Source organism: Mixophyes fleayi, chromosome 8, assembly GCF_038048845.1.
Source record: "Mixophyes fleayi isolate aMixFle1 chromosome 8, aMixFle1.hap1, whole genome shotgun sequence".
Lineage (NCBI taxonomy): Eukaryota > Metazoa > Chordata > Amphibia > Anura > Limnodynastidae > Mixophyes > Mixophyes fleayi.
This window is the reverse complement of record NC_134409.1, coordinates 46742543-46765952: the sequence shown is the minus strand read 5'-3', so window position 1 is coordinate 46765952 and position 23410 is coordinate 46742543. Positions and strand designations below refer to the sequence as shown.

The 23410-nt window shown below is 38.6% G+C and overlaps 1 protein-coding gene across 1 annotated transcript; it reads right to left on the bottom strand.

The window, feature by feature from the left end:
• Window positions 1-3238: 3238 nt before the first annotated feature.
• On the bottom strand, window positions 3239-15526 carry LOC142099251 (kinetochore protein Nuf2-A-like). Its single transcript, XM_075182512.1, has 14 exons — window positions 15508-15526; window positions 13134-13307; window positions 11609-11683; window positions 9168-9244; window positions 6725-6786; window positions 6543-6640; window positions 6356-6429; window positions 5590-5686; window positions 5189-5251; window positions 4865-5002; window positions 4483-4623; window positions 4208-4383; window positions 3835-3970; window positions 3239-3498 (listed from the first exon to the last, which is right to left on the bottom strand). Exons 2-14 carry the CDS (start codon window positions 13254-13256, stop codon window positions 3370-3372), a joined length of 1389 nt encoding a protein of 462 aa, XP_075038613.1. The 5' UTR covers window positions 13257-13307; window positions 15508-15526; the 3' UTR covers window positions 3239-3369.
• Window positions 15527-23410: the final 7884 nt, after the last annotated feature.

The following is a 23410-nucleotide window of genomic DNA, read 5'->3' as shown; positions in this document are numbered from 1 at the left end:
GTTACTTCTGACAATATTGACCTGCTTCTGGTGCCCCCTTGTTTGTTTATGAAAGCAAGTACAGTTCTGTTTTTGAAAAGTTTCTTCAGATGTTTGAACTGTAAGCAGGATTGAAAGTGCTGAAGTTAATGCACACTACTCTCATATCTGGAACATTCCTTTGGAGATGCTTATCCTCCTTTAGCCAGGTGCCTTGAATTATTTCTATATGCAGATGGACTCTCCCATCTGTAGCACTGGAGTCTGTTGTAAGCATTGTCCACACTGGTTCTGAAAGGGTTATACATTGACTTCTTAACCTTGGATGTTGCCAACAGTAGAGGGACCATTTTGCAAACCTTGAAAGGCTGAGAGTATTAGGAATTAGTTATATGAAAGTCCCACGTAAACAAACATACCAGAGGTTTTGAGCTCCAATCGACGTTTAAAATCTGAGAATAACTATAAGGAGCAGCATACACAACCAATAGGAAAACCTAGGGATAAAGAAAGCTCAACTCATCCCTCAATGCTATGACCAAGGTGTCGTCCAGATATTGCCACATGGTTATGTCACGCTTTCTTAGAACAGCCATATGTGGCTGGATCACGTATAAATAACTTATGGTTTAAATTTATTTAAAGGAAATAGCGCAGGGCGCGTAATTATATAATTGTAGATGTACTAATTTTGTTGTACCGTGTGGCACTTTGTATAGGAAATACACTAATTTCTGAGATATATGTCTGATGCAATAAGCACTTGTTTGTGGAGTCAGTTGTGTAGCTTTGAGAGGAAATCCTCATTAAGGCTAATTAAGTCTATTCATGTGAGTAACCAACATAGAATAAATGCACCAAAGGAGGTTGTTACTGGTGTTCCCGAGTGACCTTTTGTCCAGTGTGTTAGAACCTGTCTGAACATTGTAAACATCATGTGATGTAGGATATCACAGATAAGTGTAAATTTTGTCAAGTGTAAATTGCATTTAAATTCATGTTTGGGGAAACTTATTACATCCCGATACTAGGCTGTCACCAAAATTGTAGAAAACAGCACTGGTTTGTACTGAAATGTATCATTGCTCCATCTGACTTTCTGACCACTGGTATCTTCGACCAGTGTGAACTGTCCTTGTCAGGACACTTGAGCTAAACAAACATACTTGCTTCAAGACCTGCTAAACATTTTTTTCCCTTCTGTAATTTCCTGTGACCTACAGATTAGACCCAATTCCACTCTGTTTCCGACTGTTCTGAAGTTTGGACCCCGCTCTTAGTACCACTGCTCTGCCTGCTGCCCAGTGCGATAGGCCAGGGGGGAATCCATTCACAGCAATGCTGATCTAAAGAAAGTGATCAGGAGTACCAGCAACCGGGTACACCAGCAGCAACAGTGACCCAAAGGGAATGCAGTTCTGGATGCCGTTAAGGAGTCCAGTGTTGGCAGCACTGTAAGCCCCTCCTACTACGGCAAAACTGGAATAAAGAAAAGGAACGGTGGCAAAGTAAGCCCAGCCAGTTCCCAGCAACAACAGACAGGGTGGAATAGGCGGTCCATCCTGTCACACCATAGCAACCACTAAAACTTTGGTGAAGGTTCTAGGTGACGAGGAAAGGCCAAAAGGAAAGCTGGTGAACTGGAAATGATGATCCTGATAAGAATATCAGTAATTGATGGTGCTGGATTGCAATTGGGATGTGAAGATTCAAGTCTTGTAGATCTACCAAGGTTAACAAATCTCCTTCCCCTACCGCATTGAGAATGGAGTTGACCGAAATTTGCAAGTCTAGAACAGTTCAGAAACCTCATGAAGACTTCCAAACTAAGAAAAGTTTTGAGTAAAAAACTGTTCCTTCTATTTGCAGGGACAGGAACAATAACTTTTGTTTTCAACAGATCTTGAAGGTTGTGTTCTAAAGCTTGTTTTTCCTGGAGGGAAGACCGATTTGAGACATTCCAAAATGAGAAACTATATACTGTAGCCCTTTCCAACATCTTGTACCCACTGATTCGGAGTGGTAAATTTCCAGACCTCTGCAAAGTATGCAATTCTGCCCCCTACTGGGATAAACAGAGGTTGACCTTGAAGGAAGTCATTGCGCTCTTTGAAGCTCTTGCCTGCAGTTTTTGCTAAAGGCCCGCAGCAAGGACTGGCTAGAATTATTATAAAACTGCCTGGAATAATGTTTACCTCGGTCTAAATACAAGCTTCCTTAAACTGTTGTCTAGAAGAAAAAATGTCTTCCTCTTTATCTTGAGGTAGACTGTTAGATCTACTCACTGCAGACATCTGTATCGCAACATCCGGTTTCTCCCCAGAGAAAAGTAGCTTCCAACAGGAGTGTGGCCAGACAATTTTCTGCCTGCAGGTCTTTTGCCCAGGGGCATAGCCAAATAGCCCTTTTTGCTACTACTGCTGAAGTCGAAAAGAATGGTCTCACAAATAAAATCAATGGTTTTTTGCATAAATTCATATACATTTCAACAAATATTGTCTACTGATATTTCCTCAATGTCAGTGGGGGTACTGCAGTTTCAAGCAGGTCCCAGTTATTGGGAGACTGATTGCAATTGTGTGTACCCCCCTGGGGCATCTGGTTGCCATGAGCCTGTTTGTATGTCACTGGGTGTGTGAGTTTCAGACTTCTTAAGAAACTTTCAAATGACAAACTCTGCCTGGACCCTCTATATCCCATTGTCCGTGTCTCCCATAGGATGTAACAGAAATACAAAGGTCTATCGAGAATAGGCTACATTCAAATGTCCAGATACACTGGGCTCCCCAAGTACATAAAATAAAGGTGACACTCATATTGAACCATGCCCCACTTTTAGCTCAATGTATCATTCCTCACCGGCGATAATCAGTCTCTGGTGTGTCCCAACATACCTATAAAGGAATGAATCCATCCAAAAGGCTACATCCCTCACATTTTAGATTAAAAAAAAAATGGAGGTACATTTTTGAAAATGTGGGAAGGCTACATCAAGAACCTAACCCGAGAACACGCAAAGTAAGATTCAAGGATATCTGCAAAACACCACATGGTTCAAATTATGTTTTATAGCTCAAGACCCTCCCATTCAATTTTAATGTTACTGCTAGTGGCAGAGAGGTTGAGCAGTCGGAAATTGCCCATGCAGACCTAATTCTACTTCGCATGATAACAAAACACAACTTTATGCTTGGCATAAGTTACATTAATAGAGTACTATCCTGCAAATGACTCAAACTCAAATAACTGAATACAGCTATTTCAGTGAACACTTATTTATTTACATTGTGTACATATACAAACAGCGTTAAACATTTTGGAAAACTTGAATAAGTTATAATTGAGAGAAAAAAAAAAAAAAAAGTGAAACATTCTGAAATATTGCCGGCTTTACCGCCGACTCAACATCCGCTTCAGCTCAGATATCTTTTCGCGCCTCCGCTCAGCACTGCGATCGGATGCTTTTTGCAAACTGTCATGGTATTTTTCTAATCCAGTTTTGAAACCAGTCATAACATCCTAAAAAGATAATAGGAAGAGATGTTAAGTAGGCAGGGGATACTGCAGTGTGACGGTAGGTGGGGGGATTTCTATCTTTTTCATTAAAAGTATATGTAGTAGAAATAACTACTGTATGTGTCCTCCTTTACAGCAGATACATTGTCTTCATATATGTAACAGCATCTGCAAGGTAGGTGTGGTCCGGTATAGTTTAATTGGCTATAGCAGAATCATAATGTAATTTCACATTCTGCATAAGGAGCACACAGTGGTGTCATATAGAGTGCAAAAATAATTACTGGGAAAGATGTACTCAGAAGAGAAGACCCAGCCTATCCACAACAGAGAACCTACTTGATATTTCTTCTTCTCTTCCTCTGCTGTTTCAAGTAGCTGATCTTTCTTATTGCTTATTTGCTGGATTTCTTGAAGAACATGAGACACCCGTTCATGCACAGCCTGTCTCTTTTCTTGGATGTGACTGCAGACCCTGTATAAATGGAGATAGGACTGAGACTTTTATATTAATACATAGCACATGCACTGCTGTAACCAGAATTGCTCTTTCATTGTTTACAACTTTATTGAGCTACTTTTGTTTTTGGTACCCTGTATGGTATTTTAAAATTAATTCAAAACTCTACATGTGATAAGACTGTTCCATAAAACTGCACAACCACTTAGACAGTCATTGTTATCTAGCCATGTAAGAGGAATCAAAACTTACTCTAAGATTTCTTTTTTGCGCTCTTCAAAATCTTCTTGTTTCTTCTGGTTTTTAATATCCATTTTTGAAAGTTTCTCTTTCTTAATCATAATGGTTCTTTTTAATTGCGCATCTTCATTAGATACAGACTTCAGTTCCAAGTTTTTATTTACAATTTGCTCTTCTTTTTGTCTAGTCTGCAATAAAACAATCACAATGCCAGTGACTACCGTGAGGCACGGATTCCTTTCCTCACAAAACATAATCAGAAGTAGATAGAAAAGTTTGGTCTGTACCTCTTCGCGGATCCTCCTGTACGTCTCCAGGTTGGCTTCAATGCTGTGAAGTTTTTTATTGTAAGCCACTATATCTGACTGCCACAAACAAGCCACAGCCACTCTCTCTCTGTAATGGTCATAATTCTCACTTGTTTCTTGCTGTGAATGCAAAGTTAAATATTTTTATTTATAAAGCACAAACATTTAATGAGGGGGGGTCCAAAGTTTGAAAAAAAGAAGAGGGAGAGCAGGATAGTATTCCAAATCGGGGGAGGTAAAAACATGTTGAAGAAGTATTATAACTGAAACATGCAATGAATCCAACAAAGGAGAAGGTACTCTAAGTCAACTTAATGCAATGTGTAGCTATTATAGAAATAACATTTCTTCAGGTTTTTACCCTTGCTTGCTTCAGTCTCTGCACATTTTCCTTCATCCTCTCTGTCTTACTCTTGCGCTGTTCTGGAGATTCCACAATCTGGGATTTTAGGCGCTCTTGCTCTTCCTTCATGGTGGCTATTGTAAGCTTATACTGGTTCTGTGGCAAATAGAGATATTTTAATCAAATCAATTAGCAAACAATCATCTGCAGTTACACAAAATGCATTAAAAATGCACATTAGTCTTAAAAGAACTAGAGAGAATGAATTGCAGCTACAGTAATGACAAAACTAAGTATTCTCACCCAAGATGATCTAATTTACCCATTGAGAAGTTTACTCACCAGTTTCTTGTTTTTTTCTGCAAAATCAGTTTTTTTTTGTGCAATCTTTTCCTGAAAAACCACCTACAAAAGAAAACAATGGTATACAACATAATAGTTTGCAAATCAGTGTATAAAAGAAAAAAAAAAAAAAAAGAAAGATATGAGTAACAGAGCTCTGTTAGATGACTGCTTTTTATACTTGGCCTGCCTCCGTGACAAAAAGAACACTGGTAAGAATTATTTTCAGATCCTGTTAATAGCAGTTTAAACGAGCTGCGTTTTATTATAAAATAGCAATCATTTGGTCAAACACTTAGATGGGTCGCCAGAATAAAAAAAAATTATAAAAAAAATAAAGTCATACTGAAACTGAATGCATGAAAAACAGAAATACAATTAAAAAAAAGGGGGTCACTTACATCTTTTGCACGATATTCCTGGCTTATTGTCTGCTGCAAGTCATGGATATCACTAGAAAGTGCTTTGAATTCTGCTTGTTGTTCAGGCGGTACAGTTCTAACACAAAAATAAAAAGAACGGTAAAATATTTTTACAAAAGAAGAGCGCATACATTATATTGTTTCTTATTAATATGTGAAGACTGCACAGTGGTCAAGTAAACCTAGAAACTAAAAGGGCTGCAGTAAAATGAAACAAGATCAGCACTAGCAAGTAATAGTTAATTTAAAAAGCCTCATCTTGTCTGGCCAATATAAATAGAAAGTAAAATAAATGTACATCGTTCGAAATGAAGTCTTCTATGTGACCAGATGGAACACCCAAAGAACAATGGCTGCTTGTAGATATTTGCAGACATCCAAAATGTCATATGGATTGATGTACATTTCTTCTTATTTACTAGCCAGATAAAATAAAAGCTTTTTAAACGTATGGTCCCTAAACTTCGAAACCAGTGTTTTCCATTAATTTTTAGTGTGCAGTTGCTTGTGGAATAATGAAAAGCCAAGTTGTAGTATGATTGGAAGGGCTTTTGTTTTTTTTTAAAAATATTCTAAAGATCGTTCATCAGCCAAATTGAGGTTCATCTCTCTATAGTCAGAAGTGATACAGAACACTGCTCTAAAACATACATATTTTATCCCAGTGATTGCATTGCAGGTGATCTAAAATGCAAGGCTGTACTGCACCCGTTTGTGAAAGCCTATAAGGAAGTTGCAAACTTACGTGAGTTTCTCTATCTTGGCTTCTAACTCTTGAATCGTCCTCTGCTGCTGGTTCATATTCTCCAAAGCAGATTTCTAGAAGAAAACAGCAATAGTATAATTTCCAAATGAAAGATAACAAATTAAAGTAATAGGTGTCATTTAAATGAATAATGTTGATAAAAAAAAATTATATATTTTTTGCTTACATAGCTCATGCAGAATGCTGTGTACATCTCCTTTCGTGTTTCCCTGAAGTGAAAATAGTTAACAATCCCACTCAGCAGATAGAGAGTGCGCTTCCCTTCTAAACACAAGACACATTCTGTCAGGTTAATGTCCAGCTTGTCAGACTGCTGTCAACTCATCTATTATCATAAATCAAACTTACTTGGATTCAGGACATCAGATGGGTGAAAATCATACACTTGACACATCTGCAGGAATCGTGGCCTTCATATATATCAAGAACAGAGAAGAGCTTTAATAGATGTATACATTATGAAACCATTATATTACATGGTCTTGAGTATTAAGTTCTTAATGGTAGTCTACAAGTTTATTCTGATAGCTCATAGCAAACATTTTAAGAACATCTGCTCTGTTAAAAATACATTCACTTTACATTCAGAAGAAACACAGGATTTTTATACTTGCATTCAGTGCTAGGGGGCACGGACACTGGGGTATTGAGGGTCCTTTCAGGAGCTTGACACTAAGAATATCTGTAGAAAATCTGTATCTCTTCCCCTTTCTATCCTAAGAACAGCCCCATCCTCAAGAAAAGTGAGGTGTGGAGATCTGCAAGAGAGCCCTTGGTTCAGAAACCTTTGCACTGGAGATAGCCAGGAGAAAAAAAACCAGTTGTGCCTATAAAAAAAAAACTCCGCTCCACCGAGTTTTAAAGTGGGGCTGTTGCAGCGCAGACAATACCAAGTTCAAATTACAAGTTATAGGTGGATTGTATGGAGGCTGCCCATGTATCATTCCCTGCAAAAACACACTGCACTTCCAGATGGAGTGCCCCTCTCTTCTGAAAGAAAACTAAAAGAGCAAACGGGCTAACTGAAAGGATACATCTGTTAGATGTATTTGACTGTATAGTGACTATTAATATAACAATTTATCAGTAGGCTATAGATCCAGTAATGATATTGGATGTACTTTGGTGATAAAACTAATCTGTGGAACCTTGTGCTTACTATGGTACGTTCCTATAAAGAAATGTCTTTGGTTCTTTGCCTCTGTGATGCATAATTTACGCCACTGTTGGATGCTTTTTGAATTTTAATACACTACATATACAACACACACTTTTAACTATTATTTTGTTTCTGTGTTTGATGTTTTAATATAATCTAATAAAAAATAAGTTTTATATCTATGTCTAACTGATAAGGGACTGGAGTGCCTCTATCTACTCTTCTCTGACCATAGTTATGTACATGTTAGAGTGCACCCCATCTATTTTGTGAGTTTATATTAAATCCTGAATAATAGATGACTAGTCCTAAATCTGTGTGCGACCACATCTCTTTTTTTCATATGAAAACTACTTTTTGCACCAGGAAATATTAGTCTTCCAAATCAGATTCCACCTTAGAGGAAGACGCCACAATGGCCCTGCTCACATCCTGAGAATGTCCATGAACCACAATCTTCTGCGAACAGAGGGAACAGAAAATCAGATGAAACTTCCATGAAACAGACATTGTGCCCACTAAAACTATATGCGGAGCCCATGTTCCTGCGCAAAATCACTGCCCCTTGTGGCACAACTGAGGTAATTTTCATCATGTCCAAATCTAGCTGACCCCTTTTTATTTTTACAATTGGTTGAAACACTTCCAGATGTATAGCCCATTCTCCGTAGAGTAGAGCACGCCTGTTAAGAAAATCTTTTTGCCAGTTCTACACTTGTAGTATGAACACAGTTGAGATTGTTGTTAAAATATTGTTCTGCCCGACGCATTATAATGTTTATTCCCTCATAGCAAGAGTGCACTTTGTGCCTCCCTAATGATAGATGCATGCCACTGCCAAGGCAATGTTTAGCTGAAGTTTAAGAGCACTTCCCGCAACAGATGTTCTTTGACTAGAGCACGTTTTACACAGGTCTCCTTTGTAGCAGGTTTCTCAGGTAATTTGACTTCAGTTCAAAGGCCCTGAAAACAATGGAGTGTGACACACAAAGCTCCCTAGTCCAAAAAGCTTGAGTCTGCTGTTACAATTGTCTAATCCAAACTGGTGAAGGTGCAACCTTTGTTTAGGTTGTCCATCTTCAGCCACCAGAGGATCTTCTGACACATCTTTGGAAGACAGTCCAGTGAACTGGCAGGTCAAGAAAAGGTGTAATTTGTCACATTTTGATAACAATTCAATCTGGAACTCCCTCGTATGGAACAGTGTAAATTGCACCATCTTGAAGATCAAGACTATCTTTTCCAAGACCTTCATGCAAAAAACTTCATGCATGATGTCAGATAAGGTCATCCTGCAGCATTAATATTAAAAGTAAAGCTGCTACAAACCGCTTTGAAAAAAAAGCACCCAGCCCCTGTGGGCACATTGAAAAAACTCCAGGGCGGAATACAGACTTGGTAGAGATATTCTAAAAGTCAAATTCCTGGAAGGAAAATCCATACCCCAGCATCAGTGTCTCACAAAAGATGCAAGACAAAACTAAAGTGCATTTAAGACACATTTCTAAATCACATTGAGAACAATTCACTAGGGTTCTTGTGTTGACAAATAGAAAAAAGTAGCAACAATTAAACTTTAAAAAAAAAAACAAAAAAAAACAGCTGTCTTCGCACAAGAAATGGAATACATACATGAGTTTCAGAATATAAGCCACTGGAGCAAAACCTTCAACAAGATGTGGGTACGGAATTTCTAAATCCATCGGTACCTGCACATATAAGTTTACTTTTGTCAAATGTCAGCCTATAATATTACCAACTCAAAAGCTCTAAATCAACAGTCTCCAACCAAAATTTGATGCTAGACACTTGCTGTAGAAAAAGGTTAATCGACTACATTACAACAAAAATATTAAAATGATATATTACTATAACAGAAGTACCATCATATTTGCCGTATAGGTAGCAACTACTTACATACAGTCAGGTCCATAAACATTGGGACATCGACACAATTCTCATATTTTGGGCTCTATACACCACCACAATGGATTTGAAATGAAACAAACAAGATGTGCTCTAACTGCAGACTTTCAGCTTTAATTTGAGGGAATTTACATCCAAATCAGGTGAACGGTGTAGGAATTACAACAGTTTCTATATGTGCCTCCCACTGTTTTAAGGGACCAAAAGTAATGGGACAAACTAAACAATCCTACAAACTTTCACTTTTTAATACTTTGCTGCAAATCCTTTGCAGGCAATTACAGCCTGAAGTCTGAAACGCAAAGACATCACCAGACGCTAGGTTTCATCCCTGGTGATGCTCTGCCAGGCCTCTACTGCAAATGTCTTCAGTTCCTGCTTGTTCTTGGGGCATTTTCCCTTCAGTTTTGTCTTCATCAAGTGAAATGCATGCTCAATCGGATTCAGGTCAGGTGATTGACTTGGCCATTGCATAATATTCCACTTGTTAGCCTTAAAAAAACTCTTTGGTTGCTTTTGCAGTATGCTTCGGGTCATTGTCCATCTGCACTGTGAAGCACCGTCCAATGAGTTCTGAAGCATTTGACTGAATATGAGCAGATAATATTGCCCGAAACACTTCAGAATTCATCCTGCTGCTTTTGTCAGCAGTCACATCATCAATAAATACAAGGGAACCAGTTCCATTGGCAGCTATACATGTCCACGCCATGACACTACCACCACCATGCTTCACTGATGAGGTGGTATGTTTTGGATCATGAGCAGTTCCTTTCCTTCTCCATACTCTTCTCTTCCCATCACTCTGGTACAAGTTGATCTTTGTTTCATCTGTCCATAGGATGTTGTTCCAGAACTGTAATGGCTTTTTTAGATGTTGTTTGCCAAACTTCAATCTGTTCTTCCTGTTTTTTGTGGCTCACAAATGGTTTACATCTTGTGGTGAACCCTCTATATTCACTCTTGTGAAGTCTTCTCTTGATTGTTGACTTTGACACAAATACACCTACCTCCTGGAGAGTGTTCTTGATTTGGCCAACTGTTGTGAAGGGGTTTTTCTTCACCAGGGAAAAAATTCTTCTGTCATCCAACACAGTTGTTTTCCGTGTTCTTCCGGGTCTTTTGGTATTGCCGAGTTCTCCGGTGCGTTCTTTCTTTTTAAGAATGTTCCAAACAGTTGATTTGGCCACACCTAATGTTTTTGCTATCTCTTTGATGGGTTTGTTTTGATTTTTCAGCCTAATGATGGCTTGTTTCACTTATAGTGACAGCTCTTTGGATCTCATATTGAGAGTCGACAGCAACAGATTCCAAATGCAAATGTCACACCTAGAATCAACTCCAGACCTTTTACCTGCTTAATTGATGATGAAATAATGAGGGAATAGCCCACACATGTCCATGAAATAGCTTTGGAGTCGATTGTCCCATTACTTTTGGTCCCTTAAAAAGTGGGAGGCACATATAGAAACTGTTGTAATTCCTACATCGTTCACCTGATTTGGATGTAAATGCCCTCAAATTAAAGCTGAAAGTCTGCAGGTAAATAACATCTTGTTAGTTTCATTTCAAATCCATTGTGGTGGTGTATAGAGCCCAAAATATGAGAATTGTGTCTATGTCCCAATATTTATGGACCTGACTGTATATCTTATCTGGCCCCTTCGCTCTGAATTTACTAGTAATGCCAGTGGCTCTATACAGCAGAGCCAAATAGTCCGGCGAGTCTACGTTTTTCCTGTCGGACCACAGAATTTTCAGATAATGAATTTAATCAGAATTTGTTCCTGAAGGCATCTTTAGTAATGTTGCAGTTCCTTACCATAGCAATAGATGCACTATGTAATGCTATAGCTCTGCAACACATTGCAAATGTTTTCATTTTCCCTGACAGTCAAGTACAGACTGACCTGGGGTGTGCATGTATGCACAACATAATGGTCTATTTGTCATATGTGACCATTCGTGAACATTTTGGATCCATTGGATCATGGCAGTTTATAATAGCAGAATGCACTTTCGTTGCCAACATATCTTTCATTCATACATCCACAAAAAATATGAATCCTTACAATTACCACCTACTATTGGTACATAACATAGGCATAGAATTCAGCAATTTAGACTCCTGGAAAACACGCCCATACCATATAAAACTGTTCCACTCCATGACTGAATACTTGCTGCAGCACTCTCATGAAGAGCTTCTGTACCCATTCTACCTGCAAATTAATTCATAGAGTTAAATCTAGGTATTAGGTTTACGAGATCAAAAAAGGACTAATTTACAAAGCTAAAAAAATTGTAAACACTAAAATGAATATAGCTATATAAATAAATGTTATATTATATTTTAGATTCTAAATATGGTACCTTTACCACTGGGCAATTGTATGTTGATGAGCATCTCAAGTCCTTGAATAACTAAGGCTAGGTACAAACTGGAGCATTATCATCCAAATCAACCAAAGTCGGGTTAGTGTGTATAGTGACACGATGGTCGAAAGACGTTCCAATGTGTCAATTGTCGGCTCATTTGGTTGTTCGTACTGTTTAATATTTTACGATCTCCATAGATTACAGAGTCATGCTCTTTTCAGCCGATGCAAACAATGAATGTCCCGGTGAATAAATGTAGAGAGTACTGTAGAAGGAATAATTCAATTGTTCGTTCTGAGACAGAATGTTTTGTTTCAAGGTCACAGAAGCTAACGAAATTTGTTAGGACATGTGGATAGCTATAACAAGGCTGTTTTAATTAGTGTGACAAGAATGAATGAATATTGTGCCGTCATTCTCTGAAGACTGGAGGACCAGATGAAGAACACAGATCTGTGTCAGTGTGTATGCATGAATCGCCAGACTGATCGGACCTTCAGTCGCAGGTACAATAGTTATAGATAACACATCTTTGGAAAGTTCTTCAGTGTGTATCTAGCCTTAGAGAGAAATTTGGGTTTCCCAAAGATGTGATTTATTGCTATTTAAAACGTCAACATGTCATATTGACCAAATTTGAACAGGGAGTCCTATGAAAACGTTATTGCAGCCCTTGGGATATTCAAGGCTCATCTCCTTCACATACTCCTACTTAATAGGTGAATATGATAACTATAATTAACACGCTTGAGAGAAATGGGAAGAGGACCGTTGCCCCCTGCGAGATGAAGACTAGAGTACACTTCTCAGTAGTTCTCGAAAGGCAACTACCAACTACTATTCAGATTTACATTCTCCACAGAGCTTACCTCACTCCATGGAGACTGGCTAAATTTAGACCTGATCAAACTACCGAATGTCCAAAATGTGGTGCTCCCTGCCCTAACATTAAATGGTTTTGCCTTTTTTCCTCCAAAATCTGGGTTACAACCATATTCTAAAATGCCAATGCCTCTTTAATTATAATCCTTTTACATAATGGGGGTGAAAAAAAAAAACAAAACAAGAAACATAAAACAGTAAACTCATCCTAAACCTTTGGAAATTATACTAGAAGATCTGGTCAGAAGCTACCTCATTGATAGATTACTATAGTATTGCGACATGCTGTAGTGTACTATATTCTTGTTATAGTAATATGACAATGTATAATTAAAGATTAGAATTTTAACCTACAACACAAATCGGTGATGGCTATTCCAACCAGATTAGAATGACTGCAACACATCTTACCTTCGGGTTAGGATAGATATCATTTTTCGTAAAGCTTTTACCTTCGGTACCAGTTAAAATATTCTGCCGTAAAAAATTAACCAGCTCTATTGCTGGAAACATCGGAAATGTCAGCTTATCCATATCTGTGACAGTAAGTGATGTGGACAGAAAAAGGAAGAATCACGCTGGGTCCTAGAAAAAGACAATTTTAAAAATCAGTTCATGCAAAAAAAAAAAAAAGTTATAAACATCAAAAACCAGGGACCTAAACAAGATGTGTTATTTACCTACTTACAATTATTATTGGCAAAAGTGAAGAAACAACCTAGGCATCATCATGATCAACATTTATTTATATAGTGCTACCTAATTCTGTAGCTCTTTACAATTGGGGACATACATAGTATTAGACAATACTGGGTAATAGAGACAGAGAGGTCTGAAGGCCTAGCTCGCAAGCTTACAATCTATGGGACAATGGGAGTTGAATGCATGAGGTTAAGTCTACATATTGTATTTTGGTCCATCCAGATTGCAAAGGTATAAAGTGATTTGTATGCTATATGATCCAGTCACACAGCAATGTTGGTCAGGGGGGTCAGAGGGTTGTTGTCTTGGGTGAATTGTGTAAATGGTGGCAATAAGGTAACTTACTGAGGTTAAGCGGGTGGTTGAGGAATATTATAAGCTTGCCTAAAGAGGTGAGTTTTCAGAGAACGCTTGAAGGTTTGTAGACCAGAGGAAAGTCTTTTTGTGCGAGGGATGGAAATCCACATAGTGGGTGCAGCTCGAAAAAAGTCCTGTACACGGGAATGGGAGGATGGCATGAGAGTTGAAGAGAGACGCAGATCTTGTTCAGAACGATGTTATCGATTTGGGAGGTATTTTGAGACAAGTGAGGAGATGTATGTTGGTGCAGTTTTGTAGGTTAATAGAAGTATCTTATATTGGATTTGGTAAAAAGGCAACAGAGTGATTCAGCAGATGAAGAATGATTTGAAAGGAAAATCAATCTAGTCTCTGCGTGAAAAATAGATTGTAGGGGTAAGAGTCTGTTTTCAGGTTAGACTAGTAAGGGTGGACTTGCTATAGCCAATTCGAGGGATAAGGACTGCATGAACTAGAGTTTTTGGAGTGTCATGTGTAAGATATTTGCGTATTCTGGAAATGTTTTTAAATACACAAAATGTGATTTACATATAGAGTCGATGTGGGGAACAAATATTACTTTCGAGTCAAGGATTATTATTAACTCTGTTTTTGAAAGATTGAGTTGGCGAGAAGCCATCCAAGATAAAATGGCAGACAGTCAGTAACACGGGACAACAGAGGTGGCGACAGATCACGAGAAGATAGATAAATTTGGGTATCATCCACACAGAGTTGATTCTGAAATCCAAAGGAACTTATTAGTTTTCCTAGAGAAGATGTACAGATAAAGAGCAGCAGAGGACCTAGTACTGAGCCTTTCGGTACTCGAACTGATAAAGGAAGCGGAGCAAAGGTGGATCCAGAGAAAATAATAATGAAAGATCAACTAGAAAGGTAGGATGAGAACCAGGATAGGACGGTGTCTTGAAGACCTAGGGATTTTAGCATTTGTATGAGAAGAGAGTAGTCAACAGTGTCAAATGCAACAGAGAGATCCAGGAGAATTAGAAGAGAATGGTTTTAGTTGTGATGAAATCATTGACAACATTAGTCAACACAATCGCAGTGGAGCGTTGAGACCGAAAGACTAACTGAAGAGAATTCAATAGGTTATTTGATTACATTCCATGGCAATTTTCTAGGATTGCCTAAAATATATAAAAGTAAATCAGACATATTACAGAAAAGTTTACATTTTCATGACTTTATAAGTTTTCCTTTGACTAATGCACATAAAAGCGAACGCAATAACATACCAATTTATACCCCTAAATATCACAAAAAAATATACAAAATTGTATTCAGAATAGGAAATTAAAAATGTATTACCAACAAAACTGACACAGAACATAACCATATTGTCTTCTAAAGATTAAAAAATGTTCATTAATAAATAATTTATCTTGCTCACTAATCATAACTGTCATTTCTATGCAGTTAATATTTGCTTCACTCATCATCATCTATTTATACACTCTCCTACAACATAAATTAATAGCTGCTTGGGGCTGATGTCAGGCACAACTCATAGAATAACTGTATATTACAGACGTGCTTTATCCCTGGTCACAGGTTATAAACTGCATCCAGGAGGTTGCTTTCTGTTACACGTTATGTATATATGGAACATCGCGTGTCCCTCATATACGTGGATCGGGGAAGAAAATCCAATGTATCATGTCTGGTTACATGTACTGTGGTAATTAAGTAGTTAGATCAGGTAAGACCTGACGCTACTCACGATATATCACCGCTACTATCTTGTCAGGCGCAGTCTCTTGCACGAGCGTTTATTAACCTGGCACTTTTTAAAAATGTGTGACGTCAAAAGGCAGCGCTTGAGGTGGACGCATGCGGGTTACGTCTTTCCCTTAACGAAGATGGCGGCTGCTTTCTGATGTTATTGAAGTGTGCAGTGAGGTAGGTTGCGCGCGCACCTTATGCTGAACTGAACAGGGTTGGCGGGTGTGATGGGTGGTGTGTGCTGTGATATGGGGTGTGTGCTGTGATATGGGGTGTGTGCTGTGATATGGGGTGTGTTTGCAATGGTGTTCGCGTCGAAGAACCGGGAACGGAGGGGTTGTCACCTGTTTGGATGTGAGAGTGGTTTATTGGTTTCTTGTGTTGAACTGTGTAGGATGTCTATCCCGAATGTATTTAAGATAAAAAAACAAACAATGATAGCATGAAATAAAAGTCAATAATAAAATAGTATAAGGTTTATTAATTGCATATAATACAAATAAATGTGTGTGTGTGTATATATATATATATATATATATATATATATATATATATATATATATATATATATATATATATAATTTAAATTTAATATAATAATATTTTTTTTCTTCTTTGGCCGATAGATGGCTTAATGGATTTGGTTGTAGAGGGATGATGAGTGGTTTAAATGTTTCAGCTGGCCTGGACATGGTGTAGATATATGTGATGTGTGTTCAAACTGAAATGATGAAAATATTAGGGTTAGCAATGGATGAAGCTTGTGGTATACGTGCAGTGATAATGTGATATATGGAGGGATGTACTAAACGGATGATCACAGAAAAGACGAGGCATAAAGCTAGCTTCTTATTCATGCTCCAGCTTCTTATTCACAAAAGCTTATTTTTAAAGGATTAAATCAAGTCGGATCACCGATTTCACATCAGATTAACACTAAAGGGGGTCCCTTATACAAACTGCAATAGTATTTAGCCTGACCCAACAAGGGTTTGGCCATGTGATCAGGGGACAAAGTGGGCAAAGTTACCATATCTTATAATTTTGAATAAGTGCGGTTTTCAAGGGTTAAAGAGCATTGGGCCACTAATTTGACAGTGGGAATCAACACAGGGTGGTCAGTTACTTATAAAGCACCTGTCTTTTGCCTGGCCCCACACTGTTTTGGGCATAAAATCAGGTGGCAAAGTGGGCACAGATAGCATTTTTATTATTTTGAATAAGTAGCTGCAGTGCTTAAAACGTGATCATCCCACATAAGTAAAAAATATATAGGAATCTTTCCACTGGAAACGCGAAGAAAACACTCCCAGTTGTACATATCTATGCTTAAAACGTGATCATCCTACGTAAATAAAAAGGATATAGCCATCTTCCCACTGGAAACACATAGAAAACACTCCACAGTGGACTTATCTATGCTTAAAATGTGATCATCCTACTTAAATATGAAAGCTTTTTTTTTTATACAATTAACAAATAATATATCACTACAGCATAATATCACACACTAAGGATTGTTATAAATACAGATTAGCTGTATTATTTTATTATAATATGCCTGGTCCACACACAACAAACTCCCCACAAATAAATATATATATATATAAAATATATATATATATATATAAAATATATAGGATAATGTACTTCACAGAGTTTTTAATTTATTCTGATTTATAGTTAAAAGCTGTATGTTTCTTGTAGTGTGCAGAATTCTGACACCCAGTGTTGTGGGGGTGAACTGCAGGTAATCATCCTGATCATCCCTTTCTGTGATCATCCTTTTAGTACATCCCCGTATATGGATGTGTTCTAAGTTACAGTTAGTTGCGGAGATAGGGATGGTAAACATAGCATATATGACAGTAATGGGTAGCAGGTAGCCCCCTAGCTATCACTTGCAGCTTCCTGCTTTGTCAGATTTGTTTGTTATACAGTAGCAAGTGTAATTTCTTTAAAATGCCTCCTGATATGTTTTAACAGATAGGCGTCTTCGTGATTAAATTAATTGTTTTAAATTATTACTGAGCCGAAGGGTAATGTGCGACCCTTTTGAAAGTTAGAGGGCCACCCGTTACTTGGGTATGTTGTTGATACGTTTTTTGATGTTTATTGGTGTTAGTAGAAACTCCCAAGAGGGAGATTCAATTCTGAGTGAAGTGCCTCGTTCTTGTGTTATCCACTCTGAATGCCAGGGAAGCAATTAAATTCCTGGACCCAGCTGTAATGCCGGTGGGTCCGCTGGCATTTCCCTTGGAATGTCGACATTATTGTTGTCAACAGTCACAATGTCAACATTTTAAACATGTCGACAGAAGGCATCTGCCGACAGTCTGTCTGTTGTCATTTTGGTGACTGCAGTCTGACTGTCTAAATATTTACTGTTTCCAACCCACTGAAATAGGTAGTGTTGTGTTTGCAGTTCCTTTCTCATGCGTCTGTATTGGTTGAAGGGTATGCTGTTGAGCTATGTGTTTTTGTGTCAGCTGCTCTTAAGCTTTCTCTAGGCTTATGGAATGTTTGGAATGGATGTTTGAGTTCTCATTGAATAGTATTAGATCCTTTCCCAGACAATTTTGCTCTACCAGTTTATACCACTACACACACGATCATTTTATTACTCATATTTATTCCTAGCTTATAGATAACTGTGGCCCCAGCACCTGACCACATAGCTTTGCACATTTTATTAGGGTGTACACCCAGGGAAACACAGAGAGGCATTCTTTGCGCTGCAGCTTGCCACTGGAAGGGCGTGTTTAGCACCGCCTAGGGTATCTAGAAGTGCCCCCACAGTTCCTATTATGCCACACAGTAGTGCCTCCAGTTCCTATTATGCAACACAGTAGTGCTCCCAATTCTTATTATGCCACACAGTAGTGTCCCACCAATTCATATTATGTGCGCAAACACACATTACCACTGAACACATATCAATGCAAACATACACCAATTAGCCACAACATTAAAACCACTGACAAGTGAAGTGATTTCCCACCCATCATCATCATCATCACCATTTATTTATATAGCGCCACTGATTCCGCAGCGCTGTACAGAGAACTCCCTCACATCAGTCCCTGCCCCATTGGAGCTTACAGTCTAAATTCCCTAACATACACAAACAGACAGACTGAGAGAGAGAGAGAGACTAGGGTCAATTTAGATAGCAGCCAATTAACCTGCCAGCATGTTTTTGGAGTCATCATTATTTATTTATATAGTGCCACTGATTCCGCAGCGCTGTACAGAGAACTCATTCACATCAGTCCCTGCCCCATTGGAGCTTACAGTCTAAATTCCCTAACATATACAAACACACACAGACAGAGAGACAGCGAAAGACTAGGGTCAAATTGATAGCAGCCAATTAACCTATTAGTATGTTTTTGCCTGCTTGTTTGGCTGATTCTGGATGTGTGTGGTCTTGTGCATCTTTGCGTTGCTTTACGTCGCAGCGGTTGCTGGCATCTGCAGACTTTGTTTTGGTGGAGGGCTGCTCGGTCGGCCGTCGTGTCTGTGAGGCCCTTCTGTCCGGTTGCTTCGGTGCATCGGCGCGGATCATCTGCGCTTTGCCGGTCGTCGGTGGCTGTGAGTGGCCGGCTGCGTGCAACTATGGTGAGTGCTCTTTTTCTGTACACAGCTGAACTCTATGGTTGGAGGTAGTGTCTTGTTCCATCTGCTCTGTACTTGCAGGTTCTGCAACGGGACTCTGTTGGCAAGTGTGCACGTCTGAACTTTCTTCTAGATGACAACATATTGTTTGATGCTATTGGATATTTGTATATCTTTTATTAGTTATACTTTTGTTTTCATTTCTATATATGTTCTTTTGTACTGTTGTGATACGTTTTTGTATTGAGTTTTTGTGCGTCTGTGTTTTGGAGTGTTGGATGCAATTGTATATTCTACACATGGGAGTGCGACTTTTTTTTTTATCTCATTACATTTGTTGTGGTGGCTTTTGGCGCAGACACCTATTTCTCATTGTTTTTTCCTTCTTAATTGGTCATTCCCACTGCCCTTTGTGACTGCAGCTTGTGGTTATTTATTTATTTATTCCAATCAGTAGCGCCATTAGGGTATGAGCTTGGAGTATTAACTTTGCGGATGCACTAACAGGTGTACCCGCATCTATACCCCTTCTCGTATATATTTTCTACATTTGAATGCTGGAGAATACTCCTGCATATTAATATTCAGGTGTATTCCTATATGCCTATACATTTGTTGTGGGGGATGGGGGCACTCTACGGGCATCCAGAACCCTCAGTCAGGCCCTGAACACAGCTGGTAACAATGTAGTCATGATCCTTTACCATGATCCTATCACCTGCTATATGTCACATCTCAATATATACTGTATACAGCACATTTACTGTATAATCTAAACACACAGTTAAATACAATTTCAAAAACTTGAGGACAACCAATGTTTTAGTTTTGTTTTTTTATTGGTAAAATATAGTAATATATATAATATAATAATAAAATATAATTTTTGTGTACTCTGCATTATAAAACTGCCCTGTGGCTCTCAGAAACTTGACCTATAAGTGGGAGCCTATGGACTCACAAAGAGTCGTCCTTCAGCACTCAGGAGAGGAAAAACCCCCTGTGGAGGAAACCTCTGGGGAACCATGGCTGCGAGGACCGCCCTTCCCTCTGGGCATTAAGAGGCTATGCAGAGTTAAATGGCCAAAATATACTTTGTTAAAATATATAAATATAATATAAATGTAAAAAATAAATATAATATAAATAAAATAAAAAAATAATTTAATAAAAAAAATATATATATAATATAATAAAAAATATATTTAAAATATATAAATGTAAAAAATAAATGTAATATAAAATAATAAATATAATATAAAATAAAAAAATAATATAATAAGAAATATACTTTCTAAAAATATATAAATAAAATGTAAATATAAAAAATAAATATAATATAAATAAATAAAAAAAAAAATATAATATAATAAAAAATATATTTTCTAACAATATAATGCTGAGCATTTCTTTATCAGTTTTTCCAGTCTGCTGTCTCCTTCTTCTCATCTTGAAATGGGGCCACCAAGCTCTTCCGATGTCTCCTCGACAAGTATATCTCCATAATAATATTGTCTGTTTTCCCATTTTTCTGTGAAAATGCCAGCCATTTCCTTAGGTGGTTGTCCCAGGTAATAGTAACCCTGGGCAGGGAGACAGCAATTTATACCCTGGCAGGTATGACATTATAATGCAGAACATCGATGACATCACAAAGACACTAGTGTGCCCTGCCCTGCCCCGCCCACTGGGTGTGTCCTGCCCCGCCCACTGGGTGTGTCCTGCCCCGCCCACTGGGTGTGTCCTGCCCCCACCACTGGGTGTGTCCTGCCCCCCCCTACTGGGTGTGTCCTGCCCCCCCCCCTACTGGGTGTGTCCTGCCCCCCCCCACTGGGTGTGTCTCATGGAACCAGATTGTATTTGTGTATCGGTGGCAAAGTAATCACTTGCACATTCCCAAAGTGAAAGAATTTTAATATGAAAACAAAAATGTTTTAAACATTAATTAAAATAAATAATGCACATTTTGAGAGTGGTTGGCTTGGAGTCTGTCCCTCCTGCCATTGGGGGGGTGGCAAACTTCGGTGCCTTTGTCTTCATGGAACTTGTTAGATCCATCGTTTTAGTGCATTGGAGCCAGATGGTTTAGGTGAAATGCACAGATTTGGATTGTGGCTGTTTGTGCAGTGTGGTGGCTAGTCTCCTGTATATAGGGTCATTGGATGTGTTGTATTTGATCCCTGATGTTTATGGGGGTTAGGTATCTAGTTGGGGACCTGGGATTTGTTTTTTTTTTTTCTGGGGCTTGGGCCCAGGACTGTTGATTTTTCTGGGATGGTGCTTTATCTGCTCAGCCACTTTATCGGACCTTTGTGTGAGGTTGGTGGAGTGGTTGTGGAGGACGTGTATCTTGTGTGTAGTGCTTAACTGTCTTGTGTGTTGCTTACTCTTGAATGTGTTTATTTGTTTGTTTCTGTGGGGGATCCATTGGTCCTGTTTACAGACTGTTGTATTGTTGTAATTTTTTGGAGTCTCATACTCTGGTTGTTTGGTGCGATGTGGGTGTTCTATTATACATATGATGTTTTGATTGTTTGATCAGCTTCCGATTGGTTTCAATTTGGGTGGATCATTCTCTGGTTCACCAGACCAGACGTCCCTTCTGGTGGGGGTGCTCTATGGCACGGAGGCGCGTTGGGGTTTCTCAGCACATACGGTTTGTACTTGCAGAATATTGAGGTGTCTGTGATTGCACCCAATTTGTGGAATTCCCTCCCACGCACAATAAGACTTTCCTCTAGTCTTCAAACTTTCAAGCGTTCACTGAAAACCCACCTCTTCAGACAAGGTTATGATATTCCTCAACCACCATCTTAATTTCCCTAGATTACCCTTTTACCATCCTCTACACTGCTAACGCAAGACAACAACCCTCTGACCAACATTGCAACATTGCGTTCTAGCTGGTCCATTGTGCAATATGATGTAGCACATGCCCTTGTGTTTCTAACTCCCATTGTCCTATAGATTGTAAGCAGGGATAAGCTTGCAAGCAGGGATCTCTTACCTCTCTGTCTGTATGTATTACCCAGTATTGTCTTATCAGTGTTTGTTCCCAATTGTAAAGCGCTATGGAATTTGCTGGCGCTATATAAATAAATGTTGATGATGATGAGGATTGCCTGTGTTTCGAACTGCCTTCCTTGCTGTCGTCGTGCCACCTCTGGTGACCCTGGTCGAGGATTGCTTGTGGGCTGGGTGCTGGGTGCTCTGCGGACAGGGATGCAGCTCTTGGCGATCAAGGTCAGGGGTTTCTTGTGAGCCCGGATGCCAGTGGGGTTTTTCATCATCATCATCATCACCACCATTTATTTATATAGCGCCACAAATTCCGCAGCGCTGTACAGAGAACTCATTCACATCAGTCCCTGCCCCATTGGAGCTTACAGTCTAAATTCCCTAACGTACACACACACAGACACAGAGAGAGAGAGAAAGAGAGACTAGGGTCAATTTGTTAGCAGCCAATTAACCTACTAGTATGTTTTTGGTGTGTGATTCAGTTTCAATTAACAAAGGTGCTGTGAAACTTTTCTTTGGCAAGGAATACAATGTGTTTGCTCATTGAAAAGCAGACACCAATATGCAGTTTATTTTGCAGATCTATTTCCCAGAGCAACAGAAATGATTAAAGTGATACTGAAGTCATATTTCTAATTATTAAGACACCAATAAACGTGTTACTCTACCACTATCTGTATAAAGTGGTATAACGTGTGCAAAACTGAAGTAGAGCAATTTGTCTTCTTGGTTATAAAGCAAATTGCTGTATTATGTTTTAGCTTAATCTGTAAAGAATGCTATCTTGTTATTTGCCATGTACTGAATTTTGCACCTTTATAATAATAACTACAACAGTTATGAATATTGCTAAATGTTAAGTACAATGGTATAAACCAAAAGTCGAGATGTTATTATTATTTTCTTTTATTTATGAGACGCCACAAAGAGTCCACAACGCCATACATAGATCATAAGATAAAAGTACATGGTAAAAATACATGGCATACAGGGTAGTACTAAAACAAGTGCAGTAAAAGTGTCATAAGTGTAAACAAAGTGCAATAAGTATAAACAAAGTACAATTGGCATAAGCAAGTACCAGTTTGGCATGGAAAGGTGCACAGGGAAACGTGGTAAAAGTGAATTCATATGTACAGATAGAAAAGGAGAGAAGGCAGGTGGAGAGTGAATAAGGGATTGAGCCTGTGCCATGTGCCCAGTAGAGTGGGCACCACTTATAGGATCAGGGCAAAGATAGAGAAGCAGAGGCAATGGAGCAG